The 21,009-nt window shown below is 50.8% G+C and overlaps 1 protein-coding gene across 1 annotated transcript; it reads right to left on the reverse strand.

Moving 5' to 3' along the window:
- Positions 1 to 365: 365 nt before the first annotated feature.
- Positions 366 to 14,613, reverse strand: WDR87 (WD repeat domain 87; the record flags this gene model as incomplete). Its single annotated transcript, XM_080908667.1, has 10 exons — positions 366 to 1,949; positions 2,712 to 2,895; positions 3,124 to 4,841; positions 5,490 to 5,930; positions 6,171 to 6,484; positions 6,795 to 7,063; positions 7,434 to 10,309; positions 11,216 to 11,386; positions 12,122 to 12,238; positions 14,539 to 14,613. The coding sequence occupies 10 exons, from the start codon at positions 14,611 to 14,613 to the stop codon at positions 366 to 368; spliced, it is 7,749 nt and encodes a 2,582-aa protein (XP_080764793.1).
- Between the last annotated feature and the right edge of the window lie 6,396 nt (positions 14,614 to 21,009).

The raw sequence follows: 21,009 nt of genomic DNA on the forward strand, positions 1-21,009 counted from the left end.
TGTTTATTTAGGATTAGCTGCGGATGGTGAGGAAGGAAGGGGAGGCTCTTTGACCTCTTCACCTTTAACAGAGTATACACCAACTGGCTTCGGGGAAGTTGCCCCACTGTCAAGACACATGACTGCTTTCTTTGGTGACATGGTGGGAGAAACACTTTTAACGCTGGCTTAAAGGGATACATCAAAGTTTGTTGGAAATAAGTACCTTCTGTTTGTTCCACAATACAGAAACTGGCTTCTAGAGCTGGGTATAAAAAAAAACAAAAGAAACAAAAAAACCAACTTTGACCTGGCTGTGTGGGCCCTGGAGATTGAAAGTCTAGTTTCTGATGGCCAGGTCACCTGACTTTTTAGCTAGTCCCAAGCTAGGGAGCGGGAACAATGACCTGGCACTCTTTCCTGATGAGGTGGATATCGGCTTGGGGTAGGCTTTTCCAGGCAAGTTCAAGGATTCCGTACTTAGTGATGCCTTTGGGGTTAATGGTATGCACGTTGTTCTGATCAGGGAGGGGTATGACATTCCGGAACTTCAGAGGGACTTGTGGGGCATGGGAGCCACCACAAACCAAGCAGTACAGTAGCCGCTCCCCAGACATCAGCTCCCTGGCCTTTACTGTCTCTTTGGAGATGAACTCTTGGAATTGGGGCTCTTCAGTCACTAGGAGGTCCAGCAGCAACCTCTGGATTCCAGGTGACTTAATCTGGTACAGGTCCATGAGCTGGTGAAACTTTTGCATCCAAGTGGCCCTGTCTTCGGCATACCGCTGCTGCAACATCCGCAAAACATGGTAGAGCGCCACAAATGTCTCCCATGGAGGTACCTCTTCCTTTTTCTTGGAGATAGGCTTTTTCTCCAATTTGGGCAGTCTGGGATACCTGCTTTTACTTTTAAGATCCCCAAAGTCCTTTTGAAACATCAGCGCCAGGGTCTGTCTGTTTATGGAAGAGTGACTAGCCATCAAAATGTCTCTTGTGCTAGGATCAGGAGACTGTGTCTCCATTTTGTCAAGAGCACTGGATAGCTGCTGAAGCCGAGCACTTCTGTATGGCTCCCCTAGAAGATGCCAGTGGATAGCCTTTGGGTCTGTAACCCTTTTGGTAGCTAAGGGTCCTGGTACGGGGACAGCTGAAGGTTTCAGCCAGTCATCCTGTTCCCTTCCCTTTATGGGAGGAATCACTTTCAAGTGTTTGGGGCTCATAGGCTCTCTCCTAGGTTTGGAAGATTTTGAATCCACAATCTGCTTGTGACGGCGCACAATGGCTTCAAGGACCGCCAGGTGCAGCCACTGCAGGTCTCCCGTTTCCGTGAGGTCTTTGAGGAGTTGGCACAGTCTGTGGAAACTGTATCTAGGAAGTTCTTCTCCTGCCTCCATCTGCTTCAAGATACCGTGCAGCCACTCGATGTCCGATACCCCTACCTGTGAGTACCGCTCTTTTTCTGCCAGGATCTCGGGGAGATGCAACCCCCCTATTGTTTGGCCGTACCGCTCTTTTTCTGCCAGGATCTCGGGGAGATGCAACCCCCCTATTGTTTGGCCGTACCGCTCTTTTTCTGCCAGGATCTCGGGGAGATGCAACCGCCCTATTGTTTGGCCAGCCAGGGAAGGAGGGTGCTGCAGAAACCACTTTGTTTTGAGGTGGTGTCTGTGAGCTTCCGTGGCCCGTCTAACAATCTGAGACGTGAATGGTGTCAGTATGTCTGCTGTTTGATGCTCCGAGATCACCTCCAGAAGGCGTAGGGGTTCCAGTTTATATTTCTCCATCAGCTGTCTCTCTCTGTCCATCACCTTTGTCCTCAGGGATATCGTGGGTGTCGTGGGTATTTTGGATACTTTGGCCTCCTCTTCCCTGGATATCTGTGTCACTTCCGCTTCCTTGCTTTCCCTCTCCTCAGGTACTGGGACATCTTTCCCAGAAATGGTGCTCAGTCTCATAGAGCTTCCCCTGAGCTCAGAGATTTTTTGAGGGACCACTTCCCGTCTTTGTAGGACCTTCTTTCTTTCTGCCTGCACCTCTGGTTTTTTTCTTTTTAACAATGCCTCTTCCTTCCTCTCTTCTTCCCATAACAGTTTCTCCTCTTCCTCTTCTATGGGGCTCACACTTTTCATCTCCTCCTCCTCACTTGAGCTTTCTTCGAGTTCTTCCTCTTTTTCCTCTTCTTCCTCCTCTTCCTGCACCTCCTTTTCCATCTTTTTCTCTTCTCTTTCTATCTCTTCTTCCCCTTTCTCTTCCTCTTTCCCTTTCTTCTCTCTTTCCTCTTCCTCCATTTGTTCTTTCTTCCCTTTCTGTTCCTCCTCCACTTCCTCCTCCTCCTGTCCTACCTCTCTTTCCTTCCCTTTTTCTTTCTTTTCTATCTCTGCCATTTCCTTTTCTCCTTCCCATTCCTCTATCCCCTTGTCCTTCTCTCTTTCCTCTTCCTCCACTTGTTCCTTCTCCTCTTTCCACTCTTCCTTTTTTTCCTCCTCTTTCTCTCCCTCCTCTTTCTTCTCTCTTTCCTCCTCTCCCTCCTCCTCTCCCTCCTTCTCTCCCTCCTCCTCTCCCTCCTCTTTCTCTTCTCCCTCCTCTTTCTCTTCTCCCTCCTCTTTCTCCTCTCCCTTCTCTTTCTCCTCTCCCTCCTTTTTCTCCTCTCCCTCCTTTTTCTCCTCTCCCTCCTTTTTCTCCTCTCCCTCCTTTTTCTCCTCTCCCTCCTCTTTTCCCTCTTCTTTCTCTTCCTCTCCCTCCTCTTCTTCCTCCTCTTCTTCTTCCTCCTCTTCTCCTTCCTCCTCTTTCTCCTCTCCCTCCCCCTCCTCCACTGCCGCCGCCTCTTCCTCAGTCAAACTCTCTTCTTCCACTTCAACCAACAGGCTTTCCATGTCCTGAGAAAAGTCCTCTTTACCTTCTACTTCTTCTAATAGTCTGTAAAATTTTTTCGTCCCAGGAAAAAGCCCCATGAAGGTCTTTTTCCTAATCCGCAGCCCTTTAAAGAATAAAGCTTTCTCCTGTATTCCAAGGTCCTCCTCTTCCTCTTCCTCCTCCTCTTTCTCCTCCTCTTCCTCCTCCTCCGAGACCTTTTTTGGTTCCCAGTCAAATTCCTCTTCTTCCTCAGCCACTCTCTGCTCCTGGGCGCTCAGCCTTGTCAGTTGCCTAGCCAGACGTCTTTGCATCTTAGCTAGCTTCCTCTCCTCCATGACTATCTCTGGTTGCTCTTCCCCTGCATCCAGCTCCTTAACGTTAAGTCTCTCCTCCTCCACACTTAGGCTGGCCTCCTTAATTAACAGTGACCGGTTTAGCTTTGCCATCTTTGTTTCTTTCCGAGTCAGTTTCCTTGCTTTGTTGACCAGGCTTTGCAGCACCTTTAAGGATTTTCTAGTCTCTGCAGGCTCCTTGGAAGCATCCCTCTCTCTATCCAGTTTCCTGGTGGCTTTGGTTAATTTCCTTTCTTCTTGGGCATGAATCCTTTGTTCTCTGCTAAGCTCCAGACTCTCTCTGGCAGCATTCTTTTCCTTTGTGGCCATCAGCCTGTCTTCATGTGCTAGAATTTTCTCCTCCATTGACGTTTTCTTTTTCATTAGGTGTATCTCATGGCTGGCCAGCCTCCTCCTCCTTAAGATGGCTTCGTCAGTAGGGAGCTGTTCCAACTCTTCCATCAGCTTCTCCTTGGCCACCCTTTTCATTTCGTAGGCCAGCTCCTCCCCTTCTTTAACAATCCCAGCCTCTTCTCTGATAAACTTGCTCTTCTGGATGACTCCCATGATCTCGTCAGCTAACTTTACTTTTTCCTCAGACAGCTTCCCTTGCTTCTTGGCCAGAAGCATATCTGCTTGCTTCACTTCCTTCTCTGTGTCAACCAGTTTCTCTCTCTCCACCATGAAGACGTCCATCTCTTCCTTCAGCTTCTGGCTTAGGTTAATCAGCTTCTCCCTGTATGTTTCCAGTTTGTCTTTGACGTCCTGTAACTGGTCCTTCCCCTTGAGGAGCCTTCTTTCCTTATCACAGAGAGCCTTTTCCCTTTCGGCCAGCCTGTCTCTTTCCAGGGACAGCGCGTGCCTCTCCTGGTCCAGACTTTCTTCCATCTGGGCCAGCCTTGCCTTCTTTTCTTGGAGTTCTTTCTTTCTCTGGGCCATTTGCTCCCTCTCCTGGGCCAGCTCATGCTTCCTCTCTTTCAGTCTCTCCCTCCTCTCCTGCGCACTCTTCATTTCTTCAGGCATCCTGTCTTTCTTCCAGGCCAGTCGTTTTTCTTCCTCCATCTGCTGCTCTTCCTCCTGGGCCAGCATCTCCTCCTCCAAGGTCAGGTTCTTCTCATGCAAAGCCAGCATCTCCTCCTCCTCAGCCAGTACCTCACCTTTCTCAGCCAGTTTTTCTGCTTCCTCGTACAGTTCGTCCTCCCTCAGAACTAGCTCCTGTCTGTCCCACTCCAGGTTCCTGGTTTCCTCTCTCAGTTCCTTTTCCTCCGACTTTAGGCTCTTTTCCTTCTCCATCATGGTTATTATTTTCTGGGCCAACACGGCTTTCACCTCTTCCACCTTTTCTATTTTTTGTGCTATTTTTTCTTCTTCGAGAGCCATTCTCTCCAGCTCTTCGGCCAGTTTCTTTTTCTTCTGGGCCAGTAGCTCGGCTTCTTGGCTTAGAATTTCCTCCTGTTGGCTCAAGAAGTTCTCTTTCTCGCCGAGGGTCATCTCTGTGTGGGCCAGTTTTCCGCCCTTGGTAGCCCTTTTCACATACTCTTGGGCCAGTTTCCTCTCCTCCTCGGCTAGCATTTTCTCTTCCTGCGCAAGTTTCTCCTCTTCGTTTGCGAGCAGCCTCTTCGCTTTGGCTTGTAATCTTGCAGCTCGGGCTCTTTTCCACTGCGCCCTGGCCTGTTTCTGTGCCACTCGGATCCGTTTCTTCTCTCTTCTGAGAACTTCGTCGTCTTCTGATTCTTCCTCATCTATCTCTTCCTCTTCCTCCTCCTCCTCCTCTTCTCTCATCTCTTCCTCTTCTCCCATCTCCTCCTCTTCCTTCCCTTCTTCCCCTTCTTCCCTTTCTTCCCCTTCTTCCCTTTCTTCCCTTTCTTCCCCTTCTTCCCCTTCCTCCCCTTCCTTGAACATTTCCCCCAAATCCAATTCCTTCTCAGTTTTGGTCTTTGATATGATGTCTTCCCAGATCTCTCTCCACTCATCCCATCCCAGCCTCTTTTCCCCCAGTTCCTCTAGCTCCTCACTTAGCAGCAGTTTCCCTTTGGCCCGGAGCCTCTCCTCTTCTCTCAAATGCATCGCATCACATTCTTTCTTCCATTCTTCCCAACGCACTATCCTCTGAGCCTGGATTCTCTGGAATTCATCCCAAGACCTCTTCCACTCATTCCAAGACAGTTTCCTCAGGAATGATGCCTCTTGTATTGTTTTCTCCTCCCTTGTCTCCTCCTCCCCCTCCTCCCTTCTCTCTGCTCCTTCCTCCTCCTCCCATGCTTCTCCTCTTCTTCCTTCTCCTTTTCCTCCTTCTTCGGCCATTTCCTCTGGTTCCAGACTCACGGCCAGCTCTTCTGTGGCGACAGCCTCCTCTAATCGCTTGTCTTTTTTCCTTTGTTCCTGCTTGGCCATCTTCTTAGCTTTCCTTCCCTTCTGGGGTTTCCGCCTGTCTTTAGCTGGTTCTAAGAAAGTCACTTCCTTCACTTTGTCCTTTCCATAGGTCACTAGCTCCACTTCCTGCGGTCCCCGTTCTTTTTCTAGTCTTTCTTCTCCAGCCTCTGGCATCTCTTCCAGATCTTTGACCTCCACGCCCTCTGTAGTTGCTGCTTCATCAGTAAAAACTGGTTTTCCCTCTTGCCAGGCCGCTTCCCCAGCCCCAGGTTTCACTGCTTCCTCCAGTAAGGGGCATAATTCCTCAAAGACTTCCCAGCTCGGATACTTACCTACCAGTACCTCAGTAGCAGTAGCCACTAGCTCGGTGCTTAGGTCTTCCACTATTCCTGTCTGGGATTCAGCTATCCTCAGGTTTGTGAGCCGACAGAGATCGTCCCGCCACTCACTGTCTGGAGGGAGAATCCTACCAGGCACTCCCTCAATACCCCGCCCAGCAATTTTATGAGTTCTCTTTCTTGGTAGTGGTGGTGGAGGAGGGGGAGGAGGAGAAGGAAGAGGTGGTGGTGATGATGGCGGAGGAGAAAGAAATGCATCCACTTGAAGAGGCAGGATTTCCTGTGAAACAGCTACAGCCATGGCCTTGACTTCTTTCTTCTTCCTGTGCTTAGGCTCTTTGCGAGCTTTCTTGTCCTTTTTGTCTGCGATTCTCGAGTGAAGCCTCTTCCTCAGTTTCATGACCACGGAGATGTGTTCCTTCAGGACACTCTTCTCTGAAACTTCCGCCTCCTTGGGGCTCTTCAGCAAGCTGCCAGCTGAAGTCCTGGAGTAGGTTATTTGAAGATCCGCCTGGGTTGCTTCAGCCTCACCCTGATCACCTGTCTCCTCGTGTTTCTGCTGTTTTGCTGTCTCTTTTACCTTTCTGAGGCCTCGTAATATTTTCCGGGCTTTGGAGGGGGAAAAAAAAAATCAAGATACGGAGGTGAAGAAAGCACTGCAGGTAAATGAAACTTTTAATAAAGAGTGCAGAAAGGGCTGCTGCTGTTGTCTTTAAAATACATTCCCCCTTGGTAGGTGTGTCCCCAAGTTGTGTCTCATTATCCAAGGTGGGGTGGGGCACGGACCTTGAGGTCTTCTAGAGTCTGTATAGGAGAGTTCTCTGACCCAATCTCTCCACTTGTGTCTTAGGCCCCCTCTCATCCCAACTAGCCTGTCTCTTAGGGATCCAAACCAGGAGCCCAGATGCCTCATACTCACCCCGTTTTCTGCCCGCTGACCGGATCTGTCTTTGGCTTTTGGTGGGCTTGATTTCAAGTACTTCAGGGGCTGTGGGAAGTAGGAGCAAGGAGACGGCCTGACTGGGTGCAGAAGACCCCGGGACTTCCAAAGAAAAATCAACCTTTTCTCTTTTAGACAGCGACAGGTTATCACTTAGCCGCAGCTCTATCTGAGTAATGAGGGTTTGGATGTCTGTGGGCCGGAGCCCTAGAAGGTGGTCCAGGGACTCCTCTCCAATCATCTCTTGCCTGTGAAAGTCAAGAGAGGGGGGGGGGACTGTGTTGAATCGGGCACAACTCTGCTGCAGAGTAAAGGCAGGGTTTAGCAGTGGGGCAAGAAGAAAGTACAGTATATGGTCCAGAAGCCAAGAGAGCAGTGGCGAGGATGCAGTGTGTGGGTGAAGCTGGAACTCTGACGAGGTGGGAGACAGAGAGGAATAGGTGAAGGGAAGAGGAAACAAGATGATGTCATGAGAAGGCAGTTTAGGAATCCCAGGGGGCTGTGAAAAAAAAAAAAAAAAGAAGAAGACAGGCTGATAGGTGGTGAAAATGATCAGGGATAAAGATGGCGGGGGCAGAGGAGGGAAAGCCTGGGAGCGAGAAGATTAAAGCGACTCACTGCAACTCCTGGAAGATGCCTGGTTTCTGCATCATGGTTACCAGTGAGCTCTTGGAATGGATTCCGGTATCGGGCATTAGGGCCATGGCCTTGTTCCTCACTCTCTGGTCCTTGTCCATCAGTCCCTGGGCCAGAGGCAAGGCGAAGAGATGTGTGACCATGCCTAGGCGCTTCAGCCCCTCCCAGGAGAGCTCTCTGATGTGCGGGTTGGGATGGGTCGTGTCATCAAGCAGACGGTGCGCTGTCTCGGAGCGCAGCGCTGGAGACACTTGGTAAGAGGCGAAGATTTGCCCTAAGGCGCGGATGCAACTCTGGAATTTCAGTGGGTTGGCATGTCCCATGATGTTGAGGATGGCCTCGACCATGCTGCTGACGGCCACGTCGCTCATCTGCCTCCCCAGCCAGCTGCGGCTTGTCGAGTCTGTGAGGATGCTGTAGGTGACGTCCTTGGTTAGCCTGGATTCCAGGAAATCTTCATCCTCTTTCTGTGGGGCTTCGCCTGCTTTGCTCATAGTCCTTACCCTGCTCTGCCAGAAGAAGAACGGCTGACCCTTTTCCCATTCCAGATCCCGCTGTGGTGGGTGCAGGCTGCACATGAGGAATATTGGACTTCCCTCCGGCCAAAGACGGGCACGGATCACTGAGTTCGGGATGTAGCAGTCGGGGGCAAGGAGCCATTTCCTCCCTTGTCCAAAGTAGCACTGCAGTATCTTGTAGGGGTTCAGTCCGTCCCAGGCAGTCAACTGCAACTGAGGAGGAGCCACGTAGTGGGTTTGGGGATGCTTGTCAGACCCATGCAGCAACTTGCTCTCCTCCATAGAAACATATCGAGGAGAGGTCAGTAACATGGTGCTGCCGTCATCCTCTTCTTCAATGACATGTGGCACATTATGATCAAAGGCAATAGCTCGCTTATTGGGAAGGCTGACCAGACCTCGTAGGTCCTGTCTCCTGTTTCCTTGGTAGCTATACTTGGGCACAAATAAGATATCAAAGGAAAAAAAGAAGCTAGGCAAGTAAGGTTTGGGGACTTCCACTATGTCATCTGTGACGTTCAGAAGGGTGAGTCGAGAGAGGATGGATGCGGGGAACAGTTGTAAAGAGGACACCAGGTAAATACTCTGGTTGAAAGTCACAAGCAGGTCGGCACGGTCATTGGCAAAGCAAAGCGGGCCAAAATGCAGGGACGAGTCCAGCATGGATATAAGTCTGCCCCGAAAATCCCATATGCGCACGGTGCCGTCGGCACCGCCAGTGACAAAAATACTCAAGGCCACGCAGACATCGAAGGAGGTGATGGCGCATTGGTGCAGAGGCAACGTCTGGATGAACTTGGTGCCTTGGGTCGACCCAAAGGACATAAAATCACGGAACTTCCAGAGCCGGAGGCAGTTGGTGCTCGTAATGGCACTTACGGCCTTTGGCAGGAGGATCAGGTGTTTTAGTGGGCAGCTGCTGAGAATGCAGGCCAGGGACGTAAGCTGTAAGCGGGTCCCGGTCAGCACGGCTTCCGACAAGTGAATGAAGTCGTCTACCCCATAGGAGCAGAGCAACGAGTTTTCTTGGCTAGTCAAAAGCCCCCCATAGAACACCGACAGAGCCAGCACGGCCCCAAAATGGAGCGTTTTCTCAATTCGGGCGCAGCTGTGTTGGGAAAGCACCCTCACTATACCGCTCTGGTGCCCAGAGAATACCAGTCCTACCAGCCCCCGGCCCAGATGGAAATTCCCAAAAGCCAGGCACTGCACGAAGTCCTGAGTATCCGGTGAGGTGCACAAGAGATACTTGACCGGGCAAGGGTTGCGGCTGGTGTCAAACACCAGCACCTCTGAGGTGCCTGTCGCTACGAAAAGCTCCTCTTTACCCGGATCGTAGGCCCAGTCCACAGCGTGGTCGAGGATTGAGAAAGGCCAAGTGATAAGCAGGAGGTCCCCTGTTACAGGAGACACAAAGCGTAGCAGGCCGTCCTCAGTGGCACACAGGATCCGGAAGCAGTTGTCCCTACAGCGGACGCGACACAGCTGCTGCGGGACGGAGCCGCAGACGTTGAAGAGGCTGTAGAAGCTGGGCAGGCGGCGCAAGGAAAAATGATGCGTCGTCTGGCAGTAGAAGGTAATGTTGTCGATAAACTGGAGGCTGTAGAGCTCCTCGCCCAGTTCCAGGTGCCGGAGCAGGTTCCCAGAAGTGAGGTTCCACTCCCTGATTATGCCTTCCTTGCCAGCCGTCAGCAGGGTGTGGGCCTCTGACCGGCTCTGTATGCAGATCACTGACGTGGGGTGGGCTCGGAAGCTGTGGAGAGACTGGTTTTGAAGGAGGCTCCAGACGTAGACCTCCCCAGCCTTGTTCCCAGCGTAGAGAAGCTTCTCCTCGAAGCTCGTGAAGCAGCAGATGATGGGAGAGCCGCAGTTAGAGGCTATGAACCTCTGTGTCTCTAACAGTTGACCCTGGCCCTGGCGTTCAAGGACCCGCAGTGTCGTTTCACACAGGGCCGTGAGGCAGCCATTGGGGCCATTCAGGGCGATGTTCTGGACCATCTCGTCACTGGACATGGTACATATTTGCAACATGTAGAGGCCCTTGCCGGTTGGGTCAATGGTCCACGTGACCACGCCCCCCAGGATGCCGGACAGAAGCATCTTCGTTTCTGGATCGAAGCAGAGGCAGCCGATATCAAAGCGGCAGGGCACAGCCCCCAGGAATTTGAATGCCTTAAAATGGTCCCCAAAGAGCCTCAGGATCATGTCGCCACAGTAGGCCACGATGGCATGAAAGGGACCCGTGTGCACCATTGCCTGGATCGGCCGCAGTCGCTCCGACATCGGGAATGCCCTCTTCTCAACCATATCGTCAGTTTTGTTCTTCACCCACACCACAGCCTGCAGGACAGTAAAAGCCAGAAGAGAGCCAGTCAGCCATCTTCTTCTCTTCCTCCTCCCCCTTCTCAAAATGGTGTTTTCCTTCTCGACAAAGTCTCCCCATGTAGCCCTGGCTGGCTTAGAATTTACTATATGGGGCTGGAGAGATGACTGCTCTTCCAGAGGTCCTGAGTTCAAGTCCCAGCAACCACAAGGTGGCTCACAACCATCTGTAATGGGATCTGATGCCCTCTTCTGGTGTGTCTGGAGACAGTTACAGTGTATTTATATGTAATCAATAAATCTTTAAAAAAAGAGAATTTACTATATGGATCTGGTTGACCTTCCCCCCCAACCCTGCACCCTCCCCCCACACCTCTTCTTCTGTTATTTGTTTTGGCTTTTCCATGACAGGGTTTCCCTACATAGCCCTGGCTGTCCTGGAACTCAGTCTGTAGAGCAGGCTGGCCTTGGACTCAGAGGTTGGCCTGCCCCTCCCTCCCTAGTGCTGACACCACCCAGATATTCATTTTTGACAGGATCTTGCTTTGTATCCCAAGCTGGCTTTGAACTCCTGATCCTCTGGATATGAAAGGAATGCCCCCAGGCTCCTGAGCACTGGGATGACAGACAGGTGTGTGACATCATGCTGAGTTTCCTTGTTTGTTTTGCTAAGGAGGTATCAGAAGGCTGGGGTGACTTTTACCCTCTAGGGAGTTGGAGAGAGGGTCGAGGAAGGGAAGCTGGAATCCTTCCACCAACTTAACCTTGATCATGAAGTCTACACAGAGCGGAGGATGTGAATGGGCAAAGTTTGAGGGGAAACCCCGAGTCTGGGTCCTATCCGTTCACAGGGTGGCTCTGGCTTGAGAGCTACAAGGTTGTGGCTTTTGGAGGGACTAAGGAGGAGATGGGGAGCGGCCTTACCAGCGTTTCTTTTGTGTTCGATGACACCCAGGAGAGGGACGCGAAGAAGTGGGCGTCATTGAAGTAATAACATACCGTCGGCATAGTGAGAGGGTAGCGAGATTCTTTGAACAGGATTTTGGGTCGGTCAGTCAGCACGATCACGTCACTCTTTCCTTCCAGTGAGGGTGTCTGGGGGTGGGGGAGATGTGGCATACACTGAGACTTAGGCACTAACATATTGGCGCGAAGGGGTGGGGAGGGGCGCACGATTGTAGCATTTTCCCAAGTCACACTGTGATGGCTTATCTTGGTTGTCAACTTAACACACCTGGGAAGAGGACCGCTCAATCAAAGGATTGCTTCAGTCGGGTTTGCTTTGTGGGTACATCTAGAGGGGGAACTTTCTTGATTGATAACTGACATACCAAGGCCATGCCCACTGAGGGGGGAAACATTCCTAGGCAGGTGGGTGGTGTGAAAACAGCGAGCTGAGCAAATCAGAGGGAGCAAGGCAGTGTTCCTCTGTTCACGGGTTTCTGTTTCTTTTTTCCATTTTTCTCTTAAAGGGACCATCTTTCTTATTAGCCATGATTTCATCATCCCATGGTACCCTTCATGGGCCACGTATCCAGAGGCCCCTCCTGGCCCATAGTGTCCCTGCCCAGCGGCAGTGGCCCTTCCAGATACCCACGACACCAGCAGCACCAGCAATGCTGGCTCCAGACCCTCAGCCCCGCCCTGCTGCTGGGCTGTCGGGATAAGGCTGGGGCCTGGGAAACCCGAATCTTTTTGGGTTCATGATTATTTAAAAAGTAAAACAAACCAGACATTTCACAGTCTTTAAAAAAAAAAAAAAAAAAAAAAAAAAAAGAAGGAAGTCAGTCTCAGAAGAGAAGCTGGGGCCCTGATCCCCAGGGTCCCTACGAGGTCCCAGCTTCCATGACCCGAGCCACAGGGCCAGTTGAAGGTGCTCCCTGACAGGAGCATGTCCCGGATGAGTGTCTCAATGGGTATCTTGCCCACCAGGCGCATGAAGAATAGCTGGGAGATGAGGGGTGTGGGCACAGCACAAAGGCAGGTAGCTACAGCAGTTTCCGTCCCCTACCCTGAGCCCCTGCCTCGGCTCCCCTGTGAGAACTCAGGTGCTATGCCTCGAGCATTCCTTTGGTTTGGACAGTGTTTTATCGAAGCCACGGAAAGCAAACCGGAGTACATCCCCCTCCCCCCTCACATGGGCATAGCATATAATAGATACGCTGTGTAAGTGTGTAAGAAAGCCCATAATGGAACCACGCCTGCGTGGGCGCTAGATGGCCAGAGTATGTGGTAGAAGCACAGTAGAAAACTGTGCTTGTCTGAGAGCGCAGTCAGTCATATCCATCCTCCGTGTCTAAAAGGTAAATGGGTCGGAAAGGACACATTTAACAAGTTACTCAAACAAGTCTGTCATCTGAGAGCCATATGTGATGTAACAGGACACCCCAAATCAGCACAAAATTATGAAAGATCAAAACTATACCAGTACGGGGCTAGAGAGATGACAGTTCAACAGTTAAGAACACCAGTTGCTCTTTCAGAGAGCCTCGTTTCTGTTCCCAGAACCCACACTGTAGCTCACAATGGCCTGAAACTCCAGTTTCAGGAACCCGGTGCCCTCTTCTGCCCTCCACGGGCACTGTGTACACGCACGGGCAAAATGCAGTCTAAACAATAAAAATAGATCTTTAGTCTCCGTGAGTTCAAGGCCAGCCTGCGCCACAGAGTGAGTTCCAGGACAGCCGGGGCTACACAGTGAAACCCTGTCTCAAAAACAAAACAATCACCAGCACAAATAAGACTTTTAGGATATTCTAGCCAAGGAACAGAACATACTTAGTGCGTTACGCCACAGAGATAGGACAGAAATATGAACCATGTACTTGAGGTCCATCTGGACAGAACCAGCCACCGCAAAGCTCAGGTTAGCAAATGTTCTCTCTGTGGTAGAGTGGGGATTTTGGTTTCTTTAAGAACACAGACATCTTATAAGCGTATGTTTTTGTTCCAGTCCCAGGTGGGCTGCTTTACAGCAGCTGACTGATTGACCGCGTGCGCTAGCAGGGTCGTGGTTTTACCAGATGCAGATAGTCTCTGTGAGTGTGTGAGGTTTGGAATTGTGGGAATGTTTTAGAGGCTCTGGAAGTGCTGGAGCCCCAGCAGAACGGGCTGCTTGTCCACTGGTGGTTGGATGCTGTTGGTTTCAGTTTTCAAGCTGCCTTAGTTAGGGCTTCCATTGTTGTGAACAGACACCATGACCAAGGCAAGTCTTATAAAGGTCAACATTTCCTAGGCTGGTTTACAGGTTCAGAGGTTCAGCCCATTATCATCAAGACAGGAAGCATGGCAGCGTGCAGGCAGGCATGGCTCTGGAGGAGCTGAGAGTTCTACATCTTGTTCCAAAGACAGCCAGGAGAAGACTGCCTCCCACATGACTAGGAGGAGGGTCTCAAAGCCCACCCCCACAGTGACAGACTTCCTCCAACAAGGCCACCCCTCCTAAGAGTGCCACTCTCTGGGCCAAGCATTTTCAAACCTCCACACCACTAATCAGCAAGCAGAATGTAGTATAACAGTATCACTGCCCCCTTTCCTACCCCTGACTTTGGGGATCTCTTTTCTCTCTCCCTCTCCCCTCTTCCCCCCTTTCTGTCCTATCTAGTGTTACGGGTTGACAGGGTAGACAAGGTAAAAGGCCAGTGATGCTATCTTATTCTTTGAGATGCTCTGAATGAGACTGGCCCCCAGAGGGTCATATACTTGCATGCTTAGTCACCAGCTGAACTGTTTGGGAAGGATTAGTAGGTGTGTCTTTTTGGAAGTGGTGTTTCAAAAGACCATTGCAGGTCCAGCTTCTCTCTGCCTGCTGCCTGTAGATCAGGATGTAGTCTTCAGCTACTTCTCCAGTGTGTTCCCTGTCAGGATGACGATGGACTCGGCCTCTAAAACGGTGAGCAAGCCCCCAGTTAAACGCTTCCCTGTATAAGGGTTGCCTCGGTCACAGTGTCTCTTCACAGCAACAGGACAGTGACCGAGACACTCTTCCCTTTCGGGAAATTTCTCTTCACACGGGGTGGTGCCTCCGACAAGCTCCTGAGTATCTGTGTCTCACTGTCACTATGCCCCGCGGTAATGTCTGTACAATTATTTGGACATTGGTGGCCCCCTTCTATTGAGGTGGCAACGATGGCCTATCCTGGCCCTTGCTTCTGTGGACCATATATAGCTCTTGTGAAGTGCTTCTCACCATAATATAGTCAGGCCAGCCGATACTATGTTAATGCCCTAAAAACTCATGCCCTTACCTTGCTTTTTACAAGGATTTCAGCCACACGCTTCAAAAAGTCATTCCACTTGGGAATGAGCCTCGAGGTAGCCATCTTGGCCTGGTTTTCCCCTGGTCCTCCTTAGGACTGTGGCTTGCAGGCCTGTGGGTACCCAAAAGAGGGGTGCTTAGTTTGGCTCATCGTCCGCGTTTTGTTTTCTTTTGTTTGAGGATATCCTGTGCATCCTAGGCTGGCTTTGAATTTCCTGTGTAGCAGAGGATGACTTCCCCCCAGGCTGGCTTTGAATTTCCTGTGTAGCAGAGAATGACCTCCCCTTCCAGTTCCTCTGCCCACACCCCGATTACAGTCATGACTGGCTTAGGCAATGCTAGGGATGGTACCCAGGGCTTTGTGTGTGCTAAGAGAGTGCTCTGCCCCGGAGCTTCATCCCTAAACCTGCTTTTCCAATTTGTAAGAAGGAAATGCCAATCCTGCCTGCTTTATCCTGTGCTGTTATGGCTGTGGTCTTCGTTGTTTCGAAGATCAGACAGGATTCCCGAGAAAGTCTTGATAAGTACACCCTGAAGCAGTGGACAACTACCATGGGCTCCAATTTACACTCTGGCCAGCAGAGGGCAGTGCCGGCCAACCATGACTGCCACGTGAAGGAACCCTCCGCCTCCCTTCGCCTCAGAGAAATGATTCCTGGGGTGGTTGTTCCAGGCTTGCTGCTCAGAGGTGTTTTAGGAACTTATCCGATTGCTTAATGCTCATCCTTTTAGCCTGAGGCAGTGGCCTGCGCCTAGAATTCCAGTACTCGGAGGACAAGAGGAAGGTAAATCTCTCTGAATTTGATCTCTCCGAATTCCTCCTCTATAGGGTGAGTTCCACGGCAGTTGGGACTGTGTAAAAATACCCTATCTCGATGTCCCTCAAACCCCTCAAAAATGAGGAAGAAAAGGGGTAGCAGAAGAGAAGGAAGGAAGGAAGGAAGGACAAATCTTCATGGACCCAACCCTACTGCACTGTAAACTCCTAGATAAGACCCAACGATAACCTGGCTTTTAACAAGCTCTCTAGCAGATTGATCTCTTGCACAGTAAAATGGAAGACCATTTGTTTAGCTGTCAGAGTTCATGGTCAGATTGCCTTTGGTCTTTTGAAGGAAAGCCAGCAAAATCCTCTCTCCAGTATGGCTAAGCTTAGGTCCTGTGCTTGCAGAGAGAAAGCCACAGGCAGGACATATATGCAGAGTGGGTGGGAATCTGGAGGAGAAGAGAGAGAGATATCTTTAGGACTACCTGTAATTTCAGGTACTACTACCACTTGGGCGGCTGAGGCAAGAACAGGGTGGTAATTGGGGTCTAGGCTATCCTGGGTTAAACAGAGCACAAGAGCCTGGACTATTATGTGAGTGACCCTATCCCAACCCTCATCTATATCAGAGACAGGGAGGTTCTGCTGGTTTACTACTGCACACCAGCAGGCAGCCCCCAAACCTGCAATTTACCTCCCTGGGACCTCCTTAGTCCCCAGAACCCGAGATGATATCACGTGTGGAAATTCTGCAGTCCCTGCCACTTGCTCCCATTGTTCTGAGTACATACACTGAGTCCCCCTTCATCAGGTGACCCCGAGGAAGCCTCTCCCCTAAGCCCTTCCCAACTTCATCCTTAGTCTCAGGGCTAATCCCTGAAAGTGAGTCTGGAATGGGTTCTGGAGGACTTGGCTCCAATGTTATTGACAGCCAGCCATCTTGGTAACTCAGAAATGATTTATTGGTATCCATCAGTCTGTAGTCAGGGTGATCGTGAGACAAAGGATTTGGGGTTAAGATATGATATTTCCTGTCGTCTGCAGAGGAAAACCCAAGTCTGTGGGGTTTTGCTTGTTTTTTTAAAATTATTCTTAGGTCCAATATATAGACCGTATCTGAGGCAAAGCAGGTGGCCTAAGAGCCTTGCCTTACAGAGACCTGCCTGCAGGGGGCACTCTACTCCACCACACTACATGCCTCTGGGCACTCATTGGCTTCATAGAAACTAACACCATACAGACGTCTCGCTTCCTAGACTTTACAGTTTAGCGGGGAAAGGAGACATCAACAAATGGTCACAAAATTAACAATGGGACAGTGGGAATGATGGGCTATTAAACATTTTTTTTTCCTGCAGCCTTTAACTGTTTCAAACTTAAATCCCCCTGGTAGTATCCAGGGTGTGCTTGCTGGCGTGTGTGTGCACACTAACGTGCGTTTGAGCGTGTTCAGGCTAGTCTTGAACTTTGGATTCAGGTGGTCCTCCTGCCTCATTTTCAGTTGGGGAGCTGGCTGTGGTATCACATCACAAAGTACTGTGAGTGTATTTAACAAGCAGTGAGAGATGTGCCCACCATGCTTTGAGATAGGACCCTGAGTGAATTCAAAGGCAGGAGTGCAGGTTGTCCAGCTGGGACCAGAAGGGCCTCATTAGCTGACTACAGAACTAGAGAGGCCACCTTGGCTTATTCTGTTCCTTGAATGGCATTACAGCCAAGGAGCTGAAACTTGGCTACAGTCTGCTGGAAGCATGACTCTTGGACTTTGGGCAGATTCAGTAAGCTAGAATGCACTTAACTTTCTTTTTTAAGATTTATTTATTTTATTTATATGAGTACACTGCAGCTGTCTTCGGACACACCAGAAGAAGGCAGCGGATCCCATTACGGATGGTTGTGAGCCGCCATGTGGTTGCTGGGATTTGAACTCAGGACCTCTGGAAGAGCAGTCAGTGCTCTTAACCACAGAGCCATCTCTCCCAGTCCGCACTTAACCTTCTTTATGGCTGACAAACATACTTTAATACGGTGGGCTAGCTTCCAGTGACTAGGAGAGGTAGCTCAGATCTCTGGGAAGAACAGCACCCAGCCATAAATACAAATAGCGCAGGGCCACAAAGTACCGACCAGGCACTTAACATAATACGGTTTTAATTTATTTTTAAATTCTGTGTGTGTTGAAGGCATGTGCACATGAGTGCTGGAGAGCTGGAGAGATGGCTCAGTGGTTAGAGCACAGACTGCTCTTCCAGAGGTCCTGAGTTCAAATCCCAGCAACCACATGGTGGCTCACAACCATCTGTAATGGGATTGGATGCCCTCTTCTGGTGTGTCTGAAGACAGCGACAGTGTACTCATATATAATAAATAAATCTTAAAAACAAAACATGGGTGCTAGAGGCTGGTCCCATGTCAGAGGTCCAAGAGTATGCGCTCCCGACCTCTGGGCCATCTCCCCAGACTCCATTTAATTCTTATGATGGTACTAGGAGCTAGCTATTCTTCCCCCTTAGCTTTTTAAGATGAACATGGAAAGAATATTGGGATACCAAGGACCATATGAAAAGTCACCATCTTACAGCTGGCCACCTGCCCTGTTTCCTCTTCACAACAGTGACCTGAATCTCTCCAAAGGCCTTCTGTACATATAGAACCATAATACATATTCCACCCATGTGCTGTATACAATATACATACATTTTCACCCTATCTAGAGACTAGTTCATTCATATAGAGCTATACTTCAATTGTAACAGTTGCCAGTTGCAGGGTGTATGGACCGGTCATTTACCCAGATTCCTATTAATAGACATTGGTCCTGAATGTGTTTATGGGGAGGGGGTATCTCATGTGGCCTAGGCTAGTGTCAACCTAGCCAAGGAACTCCCAATCCTCCTGCCTCTACTTCCCAAGTGGATTTCCCTGTAAATTACAGACCATCTACCAGTGTGTTTGGCTTGTTAGTAGACATTGGGCAGTGTCCAACCTTCAGTTACAACAATCCATGCCACAAACGACTGACCACCTTTGTGGGTGTCTCATACTTTTAATTAAAGTTGTAAACTATAACAGAAAACAGATTTACATTCGAAGGCATCACAGTTCCTTATTGAGATGAATCCTTCTTGGGTTTTTTTTTTTTTTTTTTTTTTTGGTCATTGATTTTTTTTGTTTGTTTTGTTTTGTTTTGTTTTGAGACAGGGTTTCTCTGTGATAGCCTTGGTCTTCCGTCCTGGAAATCTCCTTGTAGACCAGGCTGGCCTCAGACTTGTAGAGACCTAACTGCCTCTGCCTCCCAAGTGCTAGGATTAAAGGCGTGTGCCATCCTGCCTGATTGTTATATATAAGCTTTATCATCTATTTTATGAAGCCACCTGGCTTAGTTAGAGTTACTTATGAGAGCATGGTTGAGGTTTTATTCACACGGGCATAAGCAGATTGTTATTGGCCATACCACTGAACAAAATGTCTCTCCCCTAGCAACCATTAACTTTAAGCCTATAGAGTCTCAGGGAAAGGTAGGTTTCAGGAGTTTTTATATAAAATTAAGCCCCTCCCCCCAAAGTTCTAACTTGATAGCCCAAGATGATATGCATTATCCTTCCTGTCCTCAGCCTTGTGAGTGCAGTGGTTACAGGTCTGGTTTTATATAAAAATTGAAGTTGATTAGGCAAAGTAGTGCGTGCCTTTAGTCCCAACACCTGGAGGCAGAGGTAGGTAACCGTTGTGAGTACATTAAAAGCTCCAGGCCAGCTAATTACACGGGAACCCCAGCCTCAAAAGTTAAAGTAGCTTCTTTAGTAGGTATTTTTGCTAAGTATTTACTGCTTGTGATTACAATGACTCGGATTAGATGCCTATGTTTTGCTGAATAGACAAGTAAAAGACGCGGATAAGAATATATGTCCCGATAAGAAAGAAATGTGCTTTCTGTCATGTCATAAATGAGCACCTTTCCAGGACGCAGGCTTAAGCAGAAAGTGTATGCATGGGATTTAGAGGGCTATGCAAATTCTAGTCAGTTGCGAGTCGCGAAACCGTTTTGTTTTGTTTTTTTTTTTTTAAAGCTCGAATCTTCCCAGATTTCTACGAGTGGATAGAATCTGGGCATTTCCCAGGCTGTAGGCACTCAAACACACACTAGTTACCCTCAGACTATGTCATCGCTGAATGAATAGAAGAGAAAAGGCCTGCCAGGTCGTGCTTCTGCGCCTCCCATCTCGGGGACTGGTCTGGAACCGAGAGTTTCACGGGGAGCCGCGTCCTCGCGTTCCGGCTCCCCGGAATCCACATGGGCGGGAGGTAGGTGTGTCCACCTCCTTCGGGCAGGAGCCACGCCTGTTACCTGTGACAGGACTCCCGACAAGGGACAGCGAGCTCTGCGGCACCCCGGAGCGCGGGTGTAGACGAACACACCTACAGGGGACCTGGGATGCTTCGTTAAAAACGATGTGGGAGGACCCCAACCAACAGAACGGTTAGTCCCGCAGCCCCGCACCTGGCGGATTGACCGGGGCAACCAGAGCGAGCGCGTGTGCACCGTGGCACGCGCACGCCTTCCAAAAGGGGGTGGGAAAAGAAGTCCTCCGACCCCCGCCCCGAGGGGGGACCCCCCCCACCCATCCAGGCCGGAGTCGGCCGGAGAACGCGCGTGCGCGAGGGCGCGCCGCCGCCGTCCCGCTCCGCCCAGCGCCGAAGGGGGTCTAGCGCACGACTCCGGTGCTTCGGCCCCTCCCCAGGCTCGGAGTAGTTGTCTCCCGCCCTGCGGAGAGGGACGGCGAAAGGTTCCCGGAGCAGAGGGAGAAGGCGGACGTGGCTGGGAGAAAGGAGAAACCGGTCGAGCAAGGTGAAGAGCCAGGCTCCCGGGCTGGAACGGACAGAAGACACGCCTCCCTGCCTCACACCCCTCGGGGCTGCGGAAGTCCTCCGGAGACTGGAGCTGCACTGAGGCGACCAGCCGACTACGATTCCCAGAAGGCGGTGCGGTGGCGTGCCTACGACTCCCGGCAGGCCCCGCGCGTCAGGCTCTCTTCAGCGCGCTGCTTCTTAGGGAGAAACTACAGTTCCCACGAGGCCTCGCGCGAAGCGGCTTGGAAGTGGGCAGCCTGGAAGTCACTCGGGCCACTGGAGCTGGCGGCGTCTCTAGCGAGCCGCGCCGTGCCGAACGCCGCGGTCGAGGAGCCCGCGGGGCGTGCAGCCGGGACGCCTAGGTACGTGGCTCCTGGTGCAGGAGCAGTCTCGGGCAAGGGTGGTGGGAATTTGGTAGCTGCTCGGACCCCGAGGGTCAGCGCAGGCGGGGTGACCAGGCGGATGGCCGGGTGTGGGCATCGGCTGTGGGGGGCGGCAGCGCCGGGACTCACGCCCTCCGTACCCGGCGGGACTCGTGCCCGCATGGCTCAACTTTCCAGACGTGCAACCGGGCACGGTGGGGAAGAGCTTGGAGTCCGGGAGACGTGGGTGCACGTCCCAGCTCTGCCACTTTGGAGCTGCGGTCGGGGAAAACCGCGCCGAACCTCGTTTTTGCCTTCGGTAAAACGGGGAAGGAGGAATTGTCTTTTGCTGGCGATTGTTCTGAGGTGTTGAGATCTGGTGAATAAGGCGTTCCACATTGAGGATACTTACTACGGGTTTGCGTTATTGTTAGTTCCTGGAGAAATGAGGTGAAGGTACTATAGATTGCCAATTAGTTGACCG

The sequence above is a fragment of the Micromys minutus genome (genome assembly GCF_963924665.1).
Source record: "Micromys minutus genome assembly, chromosome: 32".
NCBI classification, from domain to species: domain Eukaryota; kingdom Metazoa; phylum Chordata; class Mammalia; order Rodentia; family Muridae; genus Micromys; species Micromys minutus.